This window comes from Hibiscus syriacus, unplaced genomic scaffold (assembly GCF_006381635.1).
Source record: "Hibiscus syriacus cultivar Baekdansim isolate YM2019G1 unplaced genomic scaffold, ASM638163v2 tig00112339_pilon, whole genome shotgun sequence".
NCBI classification, from domain to species: domain Eukaryota; kingdom Viridiplantae; phylum Streptophyta; class Magnoliopsida; order Malvales; family Malvaceae; genus Hibiscus; species Hibiscus syriacus.
The window spans coordinates 340,526-359,316 of NW_024063304.1; the positions used below are offsets into that span (position 1 = coordinate 340,526).

Sequence of the window (18,791 nt, forward strand, 5' to 3'; positions counted from 1 at the left end):
AAAACCACAAGCGAAGAACTTGGCCTGCAAAACCCATGGATTTGCCTCCAAGTTTTCTTCTTTGCCTTTTCATATTTGCATCATCAGCCTTATTTCTACTCATCCGAAGAAGAAACAAAAACGACAAGCTCCCTCCAGGTCCACCGGGATGGCCTATTTTCGGCAACATGTTCGACCTTGGCACCATGCCGCATCGGACCCTGACCCGCTTTCGAGACGAGTATGGTCAAGTCATATGGCTCAGGTTAGGAGCCGTTAATACCATGGCAATCCTTTCGACGAAAGCGGCCACCGATTTTTCAAGAAACATGATCTCGCCTTCGCCGAGCGCAACCTCACCGAAACCATGCGCGTCTACGATTACCACAAGAGCTCGGTGGCTTTAGCCCCGTATGGGTCATACTGGCGCGTGATGAGGCGCTTGGTCACCGTGGATATGTTGGTTAACAAGCGGATAAACGAAGCAGCTACCATACGGAGAAAATGCACCGACGACATGCTTCGGTGGATCGAAGAAGAGACGAGGAAGATTCAAGGAGAGTCGAACGGAAATAACGGAATCCGGGTGGCGCGTTTCGTGTTCTTGTTGACGTTTAATTTGCTCGGGAACCTCATGTTGTCAAGAGACTTGTTGGATCCGGATTCAAAGGAAGGGTCCGAATTCTTCAGTGTCATGACGAGGCTGATGAAATTGTCTGGGAACGGAAATGTAGCAGATTTTTTCCCATGGTTGAAATGGCTTGACCCTCAAGGACTTAAAAGGAAGACGAAGAAGAATCTGGGTAAGGCTCTTGAAATTGCTTCTAACTTCGTGAAAGAAAGAATGGAAGATAAGAATTCAAGTGAAAATAACAAGAGAGATTTCTTGGATATGTTGCTTGAGTTCCAAGGAAATGGCAAGGACGAGCCGGTTCAATTATCTCAACAAGACATCTATATCTTTATCCTGGTAATTATTTTACATAACATTCACATACTTTTTTCAGCGTAATGTCAAAACTATCCCAAACGTTTGATTAAATATTCATTTTGATAATCTTTTTTAACATTTTGGCCTTTCACGTTTTACTTTAGAGTAAAAAATGCTCTACGTGGATGAAAAATGTTAATCAACAAATGACCAACGTTAAAAAAACATAGGCATTTTTGCCCTAAAATGAAATGTTGGAGCAAACTACTTAAAAAAGAATGGGTAAACTACCAATTTGGTCATCACCTATTATTTTGCTTTTGTTTTGTTCACTAAACTATTACTATTTTTTTTCAAAAACATACTTAATATTATATTTTAGTTATATTTTGATCACTCATCATTAATTTTTTAACGGTGATGCTTACCTGACATTTTTTCTTATTTTTAAATGTTAAAGTGACATTATCTTATAGTGACACATCAATGCCACTGTTAAAAGATTAATGGCGGTGACCAGAATAGAACCAAATTGTAACGTTAGATACAAATTTGAAAAAAGTAATAGTTGGTGACTCAAACTAAAACTAAGTAAAAAGTGGGTGATCAAATAGCTAATTTATCCGAAAAAATAGAGGCAAAAAAGATTATTTAAACAAATGTTAAGAGTTTTTTTATCCTAATATAAAATATTGAGAGCCAAAATAATTTAAAAGAATAGACCTTTACATAACAAAATTGTGCATCTTTTGGAGCAGGAGCTATTCATGGCCGGGTCAGAAACAACAAGCAGCACCATAGAATGGGCATTAACTGAGTTGCTTTGCAATCCCAAGACCATGATGGAGGCGAAAGCAGAGCTTAGTGGTGTTGTAGGACCAAACAAAAGGGTAGAAGAGAGTGATATCGGAAACCTTCCTTACTTGAACGCAGTGATCAAAGAAACATTTCGGCTACACCCCCATTGCCATTCCTTGTCCCAAGAAGGGCAATGAAAGACACCGAGTTCATGGGGTACCAAATACCCCAAAACACACAAGTTCTCGTAAATGCTTGGGCCATCGGAAGGGATCCAGATGTGTGGGATGACCCGTTTTCGTTCAAGCCCGAGCGGTTCATCGGATCGAAAATCGACTACAAGGGCTATAACTATGAGCTGATTCCTTTTGGAGCTGGAAGAAGAATGTGCGCGGGTTTGGCACTGGGTGAGAGGGTGCTTCACCTCGTCTTAGGCTCATTGCTTCACCATTTTGATTGGGAACTTGGAGGCAATGTGACCAAAGAGACGATTGACATGAAAGAAGCATTGGGTGTAACAATGAGGAAATTGGAACCATTGCTTGCAGTTCCAAAAATGTGCATGAAATCTGCAGATTAAAGTAAACCGGGGTTATTCCGGTTGACGGTCAATTTACAATCTTTTGCATGATAAATATAATATATAAAAATGTAGTTATAATGGAAATTGAATAATGTTGATGGATGTTATTAAAACATGCATTGTTCTTAAAAGAATTAGTTATTGTATTAATATTTTCATTGTTCAATTTAGCATTGTTTTCATTCTGATATATCAATAGATGAATTTCAATTTTAGACTTCTTACATTACTTTCTAAAACATCGCCTGAATAAATCAATTGCAGCTAAAATTTCCTAAACATAAGAGAATGCTAAAGCCTAGGAAAGTTGAAGTTGAAGTTGAATAAATCAATTGCAGCTCAAATATCCGGAAGTACATGCATAAACAATTTCAATAATAACAATAATGTACAAAGTTCAGTTTACAAATATAACAATTCCAAAATATGAATAAAAGTTCGATAAAAGAAAAGTAGAATAAAAATCATATTGAAAATAATAGTTTTGTCTTAATACAGAATGTGATTCTCCGAGTACTGAAACACCTAAATCTAAGTATTTTAAATAAAAATTATGGGGTGTAAACTATTAAGTTTAGTGTGTTTTAAAGTGCAAAGAAACACAAGTCTCAAATCACAAGTCAAAAGCACAATTCAAATGATTAATAATGTTCACAGTCCAAATAAAACCTATAACCCCCTCAGACCGATGCGGGTAACCCCATCTGATATGGGGTGTCACATTAGGGCCACTGGAGCGACCCACTATAAAAATCTCGGAAAATTTAAAACTTTTGTCAAAACATGTAAACTCATAAAATGATTCATGAATAAAAAATAAAATTTATCAGTATTAAGAAATAAAACAGATTTTCAGACTCATATATATATAAAACAAAATACAATTACATGCCCCCTAATCATATATATCATACTCTGCAAGTAACACCGGAAGAACTCCCTTACTGATGTCGATAGACGCATTAATACAATTCTTTTAACCTGAAAAAGGTGAGTAACAGAGTGAGTTTTGGAAAGCTCAGTAATACAGAACTACCAGATGATGCTGAAGAACGTGCATATACAGATAAACATATATTTCCTTATTAATTCATACATCTATAGATCTTTATGTTGAGTGGATATCCTACTCATATTTCAGGTAGTAACAAATAGTAAGCTTTCGGTTCAGAGGGAAATATTTCAGTTGACTGGGTTCAGGAGATTAGAATAGGTTATCTAGTGTGTTCCCACAAAACCATTGAAAAGATACAGATCTTTTTAAAACATATTTTTAAAATTCAAAAACCATCCCCCAACCGAACACGTCCAAAATGTGTAAGTTTCCCAAAACCATACAACCCCGTCACATCCAGTAAGGCTCTGAGCACAAATCCAAGGAGCCTGTAAGTATTCTTCCTCCAACAATACCCCCCAAATAAAATATGTTCCATCCGTAAATGAGTATATCAAAAATCAAAACATAATTCAGGTCAAGTATCAGATCAGAATCCAGGTCAAATATCATATCAGAATCCAGGTCAGGTATCATAACAGAATTCAAATCGGAAATCAGATAAAATATTAATGTGATTAGGGAACACACCAGAGTTTACAAATATTATTCAGATGTACTGGATAATCTTATCAGACAGAGAAACATGAATCTTCAGTATACCCATTGAATATCAGAATTTCGAATCACTATTGGAAGAGTTTAATAACAGACGGAATCATCAGTTATTCAGAAAGATACTTGAGATGATAAGGAAGAAATGAAGGTTTAGGACATTTACAGTCTGTGTTGATCTATCAGATTATCGAAATCACTAAAGATGAACAACTCCTAGAACTAATGCATGTTGACCTGTCCATTCCTTGTTTTTCCAGGTATTCACTCTTTAATACCAACAATTATTATCCATAAATCATCTTTTGAGTCATTGTTGAATAGATCTTCCAATGGTCTTTATTACAATTCCACGCTTCAACGATATCAAGAAATACTGATGTACTTGATTTTTGGTTCATAACCCATAGTAATGGTACACTATGTAAACTCATCTGAGTTTCCAGACTTATCCAATTCACTTACTTAATCCTTAGTCATTGAGGTTACTTAGTTCATTTAGCAGTCAAGTCTATTCTAGTTATTTTGGGGTTTTCCAAAGTAATTCAGACGTTTCTAAATGTCGTATACATATTGTACTTCTTTTTAGTTCAATTTGATCTTCGTGGTTGATTTGTTTAACTATTATCCACTTCTTAGTACCAAATACGATCTAGAGTTGAGTTGAGCTGAGCTAAGTACTTCCAAAATTATCATCGAGCCAAACTTGAGAAGGCGAACGCGTAATCAACTGATATATATGTTGTTCATGCACTGACATATCATTAGGGTTGATCAGCTCACTTAAGTTGTGTTCCATAACTTATAAGGTTAGTACAACACCTATGTTTATTTGTATTCCTTAATTAATCCAAGATATTTACTTAGTTTAGGCCATAAGGGTATTTTGGTTATTTTGGTGCTTAATGTTATTCAAGTCATTTCAAACCTTGAGGATATCCAATCATTCCTAGGCTTGGTGATATTCTTGTGTCACTTCCATTACAGGGGTATTTAGGTCATTTAACAGATCCAAGGTATTTCAATCATTTCCTTCCGTCTGATCTTATATTTAATTTGAACTTATCGTCTATTTCAGTATTCAGAGATTTGCTCAAAACTCAGAAATTTCGTATCGAGTGCCTTCTCAGAGGTTACTCACTGATTATCCGAAATTTTCTGTATAAAAGTGTGACCTTAACAATGAAATTAGTAATTCGTCGAATTAGGAATGAATTCTCGGGTACTTCCTCATTCAGGGTTATTTCGAGCTACTTTTACCTCTCAAGGGCAATTTCATAATTTCTTAACCAAGTAATTTTGGTATTAAACCCGTTGACAAGAATAATTATAATTTAGAGATCCTAGGGTTCATTGCTTTCCCGAATAATATATGAACTTGAAATTACTCCTTATCAAACTTCTAGTATCTTGTACAAGCCATCTTGGGTTTAGAATTCAGTTTCCCAGATTTTCTATGAAAAACTAGCATTTTATATGCACATCAGTAGTTTCCTCAGATCAATATGTCTTTACAAAGTTCTTATCCATCTTTTAGGGTCAATTCTTGTCTTTTTACAATATAAGGGTATTTTTGTAATTTTACCTAATCGAAGTATTCTTATAATTTATCATCCAAGTACCTTTAATGAGATAAATTATAATTTACATATCCATGGTCGATTCTTTTATCACTTAATCCCATAACTTGAAATTTAATTCCAACTGTCATCCAATTTCTTATTTTAGTCATCTAAGCCATATTCAGTTACCTACTTTTTACCGCATTCGTAACGAGTGTAGGAATTAATTAACTATCCAATAAATCCCAATATTTTCATTCATGCATTTACCAATAACAACATGTTACATAAAGCATGAAAATGTAGTAATGTATTACCTCATTTTCCGTGCCATTCTGGTCGACCATTTAAATTCCATTCGAATGCCATCGTTCTTTGATTCAACTTCCAATATTTTCCTCACGATCTAAGCCATCAAAATTACTAACTCGTGTCCAAATATTTCCCTCGCCATAAAGATAGCTTATTAGAATTTAAATAATAATTTGGAAACCCAATTTGTATAATAGAATACTTGTGAGGCTACTTTAATAATTAATCACAAAAATTAGAGAATGAACCGAAATAATTGACACTATTGGGCCATAAACAAAAGCTAATGGAAACTAGGAGACAAGGCCAAGTTCTTACCAAACCCGGAGGACTCATGATACGATTTTCCACTTTATTTTCATAGACACCACCCACGTGATTTTTCATGTTGGAATCATAACCCCATTTTCCTTTGTCTTCAGATCATATTCCTTTTTGTTTTCCCTTAATTTTTATTTCTCCCATGGAGAGCGTTCATGTCGAACGTCACTAGTACACCAGTTTCTTTGAAGAAACAGTTGAGTTATCCCACCTCTCCATGTGCAAACATCCCTTCAAAAATCTGAACAACCCGTCTTTCATCTTCTGGAATGGATGGCAAGGAGACTTCAAATTCCCGACATCGTACAACACTAGATCTTACAAAGAGCCTCCAACTCTTATCCTCAAATTGTTGAAAGCTTGGATAGCTTTGGCAAGGAAAGGATGAGACAAGGTCAGATTCGTTACCGATGTATAGTGCTATGGACACTGGTCGTAATTACACTTATCATGAGGCTACTAATCAATCGTAACACAAACGAAGTTATCATCGGTTTGAGCAACAGTCATAGTTCCATCGACCACGATTGACCCATGACTAATATCTTGAGCAAAAATCGCTCGGATCAAAACCATGAATAAGAACAAACTGAAGCGCAGTTCCATTCAGTAAATTGATTGTAACGGCCTTACTCTTCCACCTCGATGTATTAACTTAACTCCAAAAGAAAATAAGCTAGAAACAGGCATTAGAACAAAAGCAGAAAAAGAGAAAAATGTAGTGAAGTTTTTTTTCCTTCTGTCATCAAATCCAGCTGTGAATCAACAACCAGGAAATAATATAACATTTATTCTAAGCTGGAAAGCAATGGATTCCAACATTGTCTGCAATACCATTATCCTTACTTAAAAAAATATATATCTCTTATTGAGTGGCCCTCAATTTGTTTAATAATATAATAGTATGAAAACACAATTATTTGCCAATCAAACTTTATATCATTTCATATATTTTAAACTGAAAAAAATCTAACCCCATATTGACGTGTGACAATTCTCCCTTCCTTAAAAGGATTTCGTCCTCGAAATTCATTCATGTCACATAATTGCATAAATGAAAATTCAATCAATTTTTTCATATCTTCAAGTAGCTTTTAAATAAGTATCGATCCTCTATTATTCTTAAACCAACTGAGTATATATTTTTGTCAGAACTCTCCCTCATTTAAATAAAAGGTATCTTACATAATCCAATTTCATTTCTGATGTCGGGTCAGAATTTCTCGGATAAGTAACTCTCACATTACTCCGGAGGTATCTTACAAAGTTTAGAAAAACATTACTGGTATTCTTTTATGAAAAGGTAAAGCCCTAACGGATAGAAAATTTAGCTTAGCTCGTTATAGAGGGGGACTCGACCTTAGAGTTCCGACTCAGAGAGATACGATTGTAGTCTAGAGGCATGTACTGATCAGACATATTTTGACACTCGATCGGTCGGTCTATCTTGAAAATTTTGACTCAAGCCTAAGCTCTGATACCGCTAAATGTAACCCCCTCAGATCGATGCGGATAACCCGATCTGATCTGGGATGTCACAGTAGGGCCATCGGAGCGACCCATTATGAAAATTTCGGAAAATTTAAAACTTTTGTCAAAACATGTAAACTCATAAAATGATTTATGAATATAAAATAAAATTTATCAGTATTCAGAAATAAAACAGATTTTCAGACTCATATATATATAAAACAAAATACAATTACATGCCCCCTAATCATATGTATCATACTCTGCAAGTAATACCAGAAGAACTCCCTTAGTGATGTCGATAGACGCACTGGTATGATTCTTTTAACCTGAAAAGGTGACTAACCGAGTGAGCTTTGGAAAGCTCAGTAATACAGAACTACAAGATGATGCTGAAGAACGTGCAGATACAAATAAACATATATTTCCTTATTGATCCATACATCTAGAGATCTTTATGTTGAGCGGATATCCTACTGATATTTCAGTTAGTAACAAATAGTAAGCTTTCAGTTCAGAGGAAAATATTTCAGTTGACTGGGTTCATGAGATTAGCATGGGTTATCTAGTGTGTTTCCACAAAACCAGTGAAAAGATACATATCTTTTTAAAACATATTTTTAAAATTCAAAAACCATAGTAATTCCCCCAACCGAACGCGTCCAAAATTTGTAGGTTTCCCAGAACCATATAACCCTGTCACGTCCAGTAAGGCTCTGAGAACAAAGCCGAGGAGCCTGCAAGTATTCTTCCTCCAACAATACCCCCAAAATAAAATATGTTCCATCTGTAAACGGATATATCAAAAATCAAAACATAATTCAGGTCAAGTATCAGATCATAATCCAGGTCAAATATCATATCAGTATCCAGGCCAGGTATCATAACAGAATTCAAATCAGAAATCAGATAAAATATTAATGTGATTAGGGAACACTCCAGAGTTTACAGATATTATTCAGAGGTACTGGATAATCTTATCAGGCAGATAAACACAGATCTTCAATATACCCATAGAATATATGAATTTAGAATCACTATTGGAAGAGTTCAATAACTGACGGAATCATCAGTTATTCAGAATAAGACTTGAGCTGATAAGGAAGAAATAAAGGTTCATGACATTTACAGTCTGTGTTGATCTATCAGATTATCAAAATAACTCAAGCTGAACAACTCCCAAAACTAATGCATGTTGACTGATCCATTCCTTGTCCTTCCAGGTTTTCACTTTTTAATACCAACAATTATTGTCCATAAATCATCTTTTGAGTCATCGCTGAATGGATCTTACAATGGTCTTTATTTTATTTCCACGCTTCAACGATATCAGGAAATGTTGATGTACTTGATTTTTGGTTCATAACCCATAGTAATGGTACACTATGTAAACTCATCATAGTTTCCAGACTTATCCAAATCACTTACTTAATCCTTAGTAATTGAGGTTACTTAGATCATTTAGCAGTCAAGTTTATTTTAATTATTTTGGGGTTTTCTAAAGTAATTCAGATGTTTATAAATGTCGTATACATATTGTACTTCTTTTTAGTTCAATTTGGTCTTCGTGGTTGATTTGTTTAACTATTATCCACTTCTTAGTAGTGAATGCGATCTAGAGTTGAGCTAGGTACTTCCAAAATTATCATCGAGCCAAACTTGAGAAGTCGAACGTGCATTCAACTGATATCTATGCCGTTTATGTATTGACATATCATTAGGGTTGATCGACTTACTTAAGTTGTGTTCCATAACTTATAAGGTTAGTACAACACCTATGTTTATTTGGATTCCTTAATTAATATAAGACATTTACTTAGACTAGGCGATACAGGTATTTTGATCATTTTGGTGTTTAATGTTATTCCAGTCATTTCAAAGCTTGAGGATATTCAATCATTCCTAGGCTTGGTGATATTCTTGTGTCACATCCATTACAGGATATTTAGGTCATTTAACAAATCCAAGGTATTTCAATACTTTCATTCTGTGTGATCTTATTATTTAATTTGAACTTATCATCTATTTCAGTATTCAGGGATTTGCTCAAAACTTAGAAATTTCGTATCGAGTTCATTCTCAGAGGTTACTGACTGATTATCCGAAATTTTCTGTATAAAAGTGTGAACTTAACGATGAAATTAATAATTCATCGAATTAGGAATGACTTCTCGGGTACTTCCTAATTCAGGGTTATTTCGAGCTACTTTTACCTCTCAAGGGCAATTTCATAATTTCTTAACCATGTAATTTTGGTATTAAAACTCTTAACAAGAATAATTATAATTTATAGATCCTAGGGTTAATTGCTTTCCCGAATAATATATAAACTTGAAATTACTCCTTATCAAACTTCTAGTATCTTGTACAAGCCATCTTGGGTTTAGAATTCAGTTTCCCAAATTTTCTATGAAAAACTAGCATTTTATATGCACATCAGTAGTTTCCTCAGATCAATATGTCTTTACAAAGTTCTTATCCATCTTTCAGGGTATATTCTTGTCTTTTTACAATATAAGGGTATTTTTGTAATTTTACCTAATCGAAGTATTCTTATAATTTATCATCCAAGTACCTTTAATGAGATAAATTATAATTTACATATCCATGGTTGATTCTTTTATCACTTAATCCCAGAACTTGAAATTTAATTCTAACTGTCATCCAATTTCTTATTTTAGTCATCTGAGTCATATTCAGTTACCTACTTTTTATCGCATTCGTAACGACTGTAGGAATTAATTAACTATCCAATAAATCATTATTTTCATTCATGCATTTACCAATAACAACATGTTCCATAAAGCATTAAAAGGTAGTAATGTATTACCTCATTTTCCATGCCATACTGGTCGACCATTTAAATTCCATTCGAACGCCATCGTTCTTTAATTCAACTTCCAATATTTTCCTCACGATCTAGGCCATCAATATTACTAACTCGTGTCCAAATATTTCCCTCTCCATAAAGATAGCTTATTAGAATTTAAATAATAATTTAGAAACCCAATTTGTATAATAGAACACTTGTGAGGCTACTTTAATAATTAATCACTAAAATTAGAGACTAAACCGAAATAATTTATACTATTGGGCCATAAACAAAAACTAATGGAAACTAGGAGACAAGGCCAAGTTCTTACCAAACCCGGAGGACTCATGATGCAATTTTTCTACTTTATTTTCCTAGACACCACCCACATGATTTTTCATGTTGGAATCATAACCCCATTTTCCTTTGTCTTCAGATCATATTCCTTTTTGTTTTCCCTTAATTTTTATCTCTCGTGGAGACCGTTCATGCCGAACGTCACTAGTACACCAGTTTCTTTGAAGAAACGGTTGAGTTCATCCCACCTCTCCATGTGCAAACATCCCTTCGAAAATCTGAACAACCCGTCTTTCATCTTATGGATTGAATAGCAAGGAGACTTCAAATTCCCGACATCGTACAACACTTGATCTTACAAAGAAACTCCAACTCTTATCCTCAAATTGTTGAAAGCTTAGACAACTTTGGCAAGGAAAGGATGAGACAAGTTCAGATACGTTACCCATGTATAGTGCCATGGACACTGGTCGTAATTACACTTATCATGAGGCTACCAATCAACCGTAACACAAACGAAGTTATCATCGGTTTGAGCAACAGTCATAGTTCCATCGACCACGATTGACCCATGACTAATATCTTGAGAAAAAATCGCCCGGATCAAAGCCATGAATAAGAACAAACTGAAGCGTAGTTCCATTCGGTAAATTGATTGTAACGGCCTTACTCTTCCACCTCGATGTATTAACTTAACTCCAAAAGCAAATAAGCTATAAACAGGCACTGGAACAAAAGCAGAAAAAGAGAAAAATGCGGTGAAGTTTTTTTTTTCTGTCATCAAACCCAGCTGTAAGTCAACAAGCATGAAATAATATAACATTTCTTCTAAGCTGGAAAGCATTGGATTCCAACATTGTATGCAATACCATTATCCTTACTTAAAAAAATATATATCTCTTATTGAGTGGCCCTCAATTTGTTTAATAATATAATAGTATGATAACACAATTATTTGCCAATCAAACTTTATATCATTTCACATATTTTAAACTGAAAAAAATCTAACCCCATATTAAGGTGTGACAATTCTCCCCTCTTTAAAAGGATTTCGTCCTCGAAATTCATTCATGTCACAGAATTACAGAAATGAAACTTCAATCAATTTTATCATATCTTCAAGTAGTTTTTACATAAGTATCGATCCTCTATTATTCCTAAACCAACTAAGTATATATTTTCGTCAAAACTCTCCCTCATTCAAATAAAAGAATGAGAACAGAATTATCCTTTTGGAATCAATTCAGCCCTAGGTTACAAGAATAGGCTCATAGAGCGATAACATATTCCAATTTCATTTCTGGAGTCGGGTCAGAATTTCTCGGATAAGTAACTCTTACATTACTCATGAGGTATCTTACAAAGTTTATAAAAACGTTACTGGTATTCCTTTCTGAAAAGGTAAAGCCGTAACGGATAGAAAACTTAGCTTAGCTCGTTACAGAGAGGAACTCAACCTTACAGTCCCGGCTCAGAGAGGTACGATTGTAGTATAGAGGCATGTACTGATTAGACATATTTTGACATTCGACCGGTCGGTCTATCTTGAAAATTTTGACTCAAAGCTAAGCTCTGATAGAACTAAATGTAACCTCCTCAGACCGATAAGGGTAACCCGATATGATTTGGGGTGTCACATTAGGGCCACCAGAGCGACCCACTATAAAAATCTCAGAAAATTTAAAACTTTTGTCAAAACATGTAAACTCATAAAATGATTTATGAATACAAAATAAAATTTATCAGTATTCAGAAATAAAATAGATTTTCAGACTCATATATATATAAAACAAAATACAATTACATGCTCCCTAATCATATGTATCATACTCTGCATGTAACACCGAAAGAACTCCCTTACTGATGTCGATAGACGCACTGGTACGATTCTTTTAACCTGAAAAGGTGAGTAAAAGAGTGAGCTTTGGAAAGCTCAGTAATACAGAATTACCAGATGATGATGAAGAACGTGCAGATACAGATAAACATATATTTCCTTATTGATGTATACATCTACAGATCTTTATGTTGAGAGGATATCCTACTAATATTTCAGGTAGTAACAAATAGTAAGCTTTCAGTTCAGAGGGAAATATTTCAGTTGACTGGATTCAAGAGATTAGAATAAGTTATCTAGTGTGTTCCCACAAAACCAGTGAAAAGATATAGATCTTTTTAAAACATATTTTTAAAATTGAAAAACCATAGTAATTCCCCCAACCGAACACGTCCAAAATGTGTAGGTTTCCCAGAACTATACAACCCCATCACGTTCAGTAAGGCTCTGAGCACAAAGCCGAGGAGCCTGCAAGTATTCTTCCTCCAACAATACCCCAAATAAAATATGTTCCATCCGTAAACGGATATATCAAAAATCAAAACATAATTCAGGTCAAGTATCAGATCATAATCCAAGTCAAATGTCAGATCAGAATCCAGGTCAGGTATCATAACAGAATTCAAATCTAAAATCAGATAAAATATTCATGTGATTAAGGATCACACCAGAGTTTATAGATATTATTCAGAGGTACTGGATAATCTTATCAGACAGAGAAACACGGATATTTAGTATACCCATAGAATATCAGAATTTAGAATCACTATTGGAAGAGTTCAATAACTGACGGAATCATCAGTTATTCAGAATGAGACTTGAGCTGATAAAGAAGAAATGAAGGTTCATGACATTTATAGTCTGTGTTGAGTTGATAAGGAAGAAATGAAGAGTTTATAGTGAGGGGTTGTTGACTTTGTTTTGAAGGGACACTCTTTCTGGCGAGGATTAGGGGGTTTGACTCAACAGATGTGCACCTCATATTTCACATCTTTTATTCATTGAAGATAACCTTATCTTTAGCGATGCTATAGTGTGAAGCTACTCGATTTATGGAGATTTTGGGAATTTATGGTGGCAGTTCTGGGCATTAGATCAATTGTGACAAGTCAGGTTTGTTTTTTAGTTCAAATATTATTGAGGAGAATCGACAAGATGTTCAGTGCATTTTTAATGTCTCTAATGAATCTAATCTAGAAAAGTATCTCAGGCTACTAACAATTAAGGGCCATAATAAACAGGGGGCTTTTACCATGTACGGATCCAGAGCTGGAGTATTCGTACCCTTTCATAAGGAGGAAAAAGGGTATTTATTAAATATGTTCTTCAAGCTATTCATTTATATGCAATATCGTGTTTTCTACTACCGAAGAGCCTTCAAGCTCAGTTCTGGTGGAAAAAGTCTGAAAGCAAGTGAGGTATCCATTGGTTTCAGTGGTCTTTTTTATGTTAATTTAAGGAGTAGGGGGGACTTGGTTTTCGAGATATGGTAAATTTAACACAGTTCTTTCAGTGAATTAGGGTTAAAAGCTACATACCAATTCTACTTCTTTAGTGGGACGGATTCTTAGGGAGAAATATTACTCTAATGGGGATTTTCTGGCAGCAAGTTTAAGATCCTCACTATTGTACATTTGGAGGTGTATATGGGGTGGGAAGGGCCTTTTGCTAAATGGTCTACGATGGAATGTGGGTCGTGGAACTTCTATCTCTATATATAATGACTTTTAGCTACCCACAAAGTGGGCAACTCGAGTTGAATCTACGAGGATAGATTTAGTAGAAGTAGTAACTGACTTGATTGATGCGGGGTCTAAGTCATGGAGGGTTGATCTTGTTCGAGGACTATTTTGTGCAGATGAAGTGGAGACCATACTTGGTATTCCTTTATCAAGTTTAGAGCAAGATGATTATATAGTTTGGGGTGGAGACAAATCGGGGGGTATATAGTGTGAAAAGTAGATATCGTTTGTTGATTCATCAAGTGGTTACTGATCCCACAGATACAATAGTGTTTCGACACATTTGGGAATATATATGTCAATGGAAATATTATAGGTATGGAGTTTTGCCTATAGTTTTTTCCCAACATGACAAAACCTTTACACCAAACGTATTCTAAATAATCCATTATACTCTCAATGTTCGACCATTATTGAATCGGGGATGCATATACTACGTGACTGCATTCTAGCTCAATTAGTTTGGGATGTGATGCGGTTTCAATGGCCTATGCAATTGCATGATGTTTCTTTGTTCAAATGGTTAAAATAGAGTTTTAATCATTTTGAGAAATCAAAACATACTGAATTAGTTATGAGTATGTGGACATTGTGTTATGCTAGATAAAGCGTATCACGAGGGACATATTATGAAAGTGGTGGAGCTTACTACCTTGGTTAGGACCCAATGGTTAGAATTTGCAGTAGCAAAGCGTGCTCTCCAGGGTATAGCAAAAGGTAATAACTTGGTGAACTAACAAGCTTAGTTTAAGATTCCAAGGGTAAGAATCATAACTCTCTCATCCCAAACTTCAATTCAAGCTCTCAATATCAAATTTTGGTCATAGATACCAAATATAGGTTTAGTGGGGTTTTAGAAACCCATGTGTAACTACCTCATTTTTTGGAGGGATTTCAGCCTCAAGAAATGTTCTAAATCCTCTCATAATCTTTCTAACAATGTTTGTAACACTTGTGGTTGATTATTGTTTAGTGAGGGAGATTAGAGAAAGGTCCAAGAACAAGGGAAAGGAAAAACTCAACCTTGGTTGAGTGAAGGAGCTTCCAGCAACTTAGGAACTCAAGGTAACTCACTTCTAACGGATCTCTACTATAATGTAGATCACTAGGTGTGTTTGGTTAGCTTGCATGAGTTATGAAGCATGCTCTTGATAGATGCAACATTTAATGTTTTTCAGCATGTTTATAGACCTTTTATAACCCCTACTATCAATTACATAACATTCTAATAACTTTTGGGACCTCATTATGACTTTTGGGTGAGTTAAAGGGTCATTTTTGTGCCCAAAATAGGGTATTTCTGAGCACGGATATCGATACTAGAAGAACAACACTTATATTGTTCTTCGGGTGCTAAGAACAAAGGGATTTTGGGCTAGAAGTATCCATACTCATACAATGGGTATCGATACTGTAGGTAATGTATCGATACTCATAGGGTGGAGTATCGATACCAAGTTCACTAAATAGATTCCAATAGTCATTTTTGGTATTAGTACTCATGGAAGTATTGATACCGAGGGTAGAGTATCGATAATCCCCAATAGGGATATCGATACTTAGGTATTTTTCAAGACATCGAAACCCAATTTGGTATCGATACTTAGGAAAGCATCGATACCATAGGCCAAGAGTATCGATACTCGTATTAGAGTATCGATACCAGGCCTTTGTTATCAACCTTCAATAAGTCAGTAGTATCGATACGCATGGGTCAATACTGATATTGAGAGGCTTAGTATCGGTACCCATGAACAATTTTGGATAAGAAACCCAAGGGTTTAAAGGGATAGATTTGAGGGACCCAATAATAATAGAACGCCGTGAAATAAAATTACAAGTGAGAACAATAATAAACTCAAAACAATTAGAAATAATAACATCTATGATGACATAAAACTAGCCTTGCTTGATGCTCGGGACACAGTCAGGACACTCGAGTTACTTTAGCAGATAACGATCGTATAGTTCAGATATCCTAGTGCCAAGGCATTTCAGCTGCTAGTTTGACACAAATGCCTTAAGACTCGATGGAGTAAGTTGGTCGGTGTATATTTTCGATGCAATTTCGGATCTCACCCTAGATACCTAGGGTATATTAGGAAGGCTAGAGGTGTGTGAGCTCCGAGATGCAGAACCCTCAGCCACACCATGATGCCTACCTCAGTATATCATATCTACATCCTATGTCTTCATACCCATGCCACTATTATAAACATTTCGTGAATGCATGTAGTATAGTATAGTTATTAGTGTGCCACTGAACTCGTAGGCTCAGCAGTTGGAATGTGTTTTCGTGCGCATGTTCTTAGGAGACAGTCCGTGGAGCGTTATCGTCACCAGATATTTCAGCTCAGTAGAGATCCTCAGAGTACGTCTTGATTTTTAGTAGAGAGCATGTACTATTGTAAACCCTTTTGTATTCAGTCGTAACTCTATTTTAATTTAAACTTGGTGTCTTATTTGGATGATTTGGGAGCTCCCTCATATTTTGTAAACTTTGATTTTTACATTTTAATTCATTTACCTTGGATGGATAAAAGTTCTTTACAGTTGTTTTAAAATAAAAGAAATTTAGGTTAGCCACTTCGGTGGTTCCTTGTGGCATCGTAATTCATCAATCTTCGGCTTGGATTGGATTAGGTGTTACATTTCATACAAGCACCTTTAACTTTGTCCATAGATCAAAAAATGCAGCTGCTCATTTGCTAGTTGTCGATTTGGATTTTAGGGATGAGGATCCATTCTGGGTCGATGAAGATCTGTTGAGAGTGGAAAGGCAGGATTCGGAGGACAAAAGGTTGCTAGATCCCCCGTAGTCAAGCAGCTAAGAATGAAGGGATTCGAACGATTCAGGCTTTACTTTATTTTTTAAGCTTCTTTGTGTTTTGTGTTCATTGGTTCATTTCTCCACAAAGAAGAAGAAAGGCCAGTTGTTTTTTTGTGTGTTCTCTATGTTTTTTTTTTCAATATTGCTTTATTAGTTTTGGTTTTTGTTTTATTGATTGTTTTAAATAAGTGTGAAGTAGGTGGAACACACTAAACTTTGTTGGTTTTATTGTTTAATAAACGCTGCCACATTTATTGATAAAAAATAATATAAACCTTATTTATCTTGATTTAAATTACATTAGCTCAGGTAGCCTAATGTGAATTTGAATTCACAAATTCAACTTCTTATCACATGTGGAAATAAGTTAAACCATCAAGTTCATCCCTTCGCTTCCTCAAAAATTATAGGTCTTAAGAACTACAACATCCCTGTGCTTCTCCAAAGATATTATCAATCTAGTACAATCGCTATAGACACTATAACATGCCAATTATACTATATATTAAGCCAAGTTCATCAAAGTCGCAGTACAATCACATTTTCGTTTATTGATTCATATATATATATATATATATATATATATATATATATATATATATATATATATATATATCAATTAACATTTGATACATCTAACATTATGGTCAAATAAACTTTACATTTTTACACTTCACATATATGACAATTAACATTTTTAAGTTTTTTTTTTAAAAAAAATGAGTACTTTGTATTAAATATCTAAAGTACACCACCTAATGACCTCATTAAAAAACATCTCTAAATCTATATATAGATATATATATATATATATCAATTAACATTTGATACATCTAACATTTGATACACCATAATGTCATTAGGTGGTGTACTTTAGATATTTAATACAAAGTACTCATTTTTTTTAAAAAAAAAAACTTAAAAATGTTAATTGTCATATATGTGAAGTGTAAAAATGTAAAGTTTATTTGACCATAATGTTAGATGTATCAAATGTTACATTATGGTCAAATAAACTTTACATTTTTACACTTCACATATATGACAATTAACATTTTTAAGTTTTTTTTTTTTAAAAAATGAATACTTTGTATTAAATATCTAAAGTACACCACCTAATGACCTCATTAAAAAACATCTCTAAATCTAAATAGAGGAAAAAAAGTGAAACTTAGGGTGGAGAAAGACAATAACGATAAAAAGAACCCAATTACAGAGAAACCTGTACGGAATACTACACGTCCAGAACCACCCATAACCCGCTACAAAAGAATAATTACATACTACCACTTTAATGAAATACATGGAAACAACACGACCAGTAATACCAAACCTTGCAACAGCATCCGACACCAAAAACCAGAGAGCAAAAGCTACCACGGCCAGAATAGCTTGAAGAGGATCGAAGCCCCGGAATAGCTGCTTGGACAGCGAAAGAGATGGAAGAACCAAGCTAAAACGAAAGCATCTTGAAAACAGAACAATAGGGCAGCACAGGAGAAGAGTCTCTCGTATTAAACAAAAACAAGCAAACTGCAGCAGAACAGGTAGAGCAATAACCAAATAAGGAACAGGGAGTCCTAATCAACGCCGATAGCAACATTAGCACCCAACAGAACGAGAGTCAAGAATCCAACGAGTAGAAAAGAGAGAAGCTCCGTGGCCTTAAAATAGTGCTGAAAACTGCAAAGACCGATCCAGCAGAAGA

At 34.8% G+C, this 18,791-nt stretch overlaps 1 protein-coding gene across 1 annotated transcript; it reads left to right on the plus strand.

Annotated features, from left to right (window-relative positions):
* On the plus strand, positions 1 to 2,331 carry LOC120177834 (cytochrome P450 76A1-like). Its single transcript, XM_039183838.1, is given in 4 exon segments — positions 1 to 294; positions 297 to 949; positions 1,669 to 1,867; positions 1,870 to 2,331. Coding segments are annotated over 4 exon segments (1,530 nt in total). The 5' UTR covers positions 1 to 35; the 3' UTR covers positions 2,289 to 2,331.
* Positions 2,332 to 18,791: the final 16,460 nt, after the last annotated feature.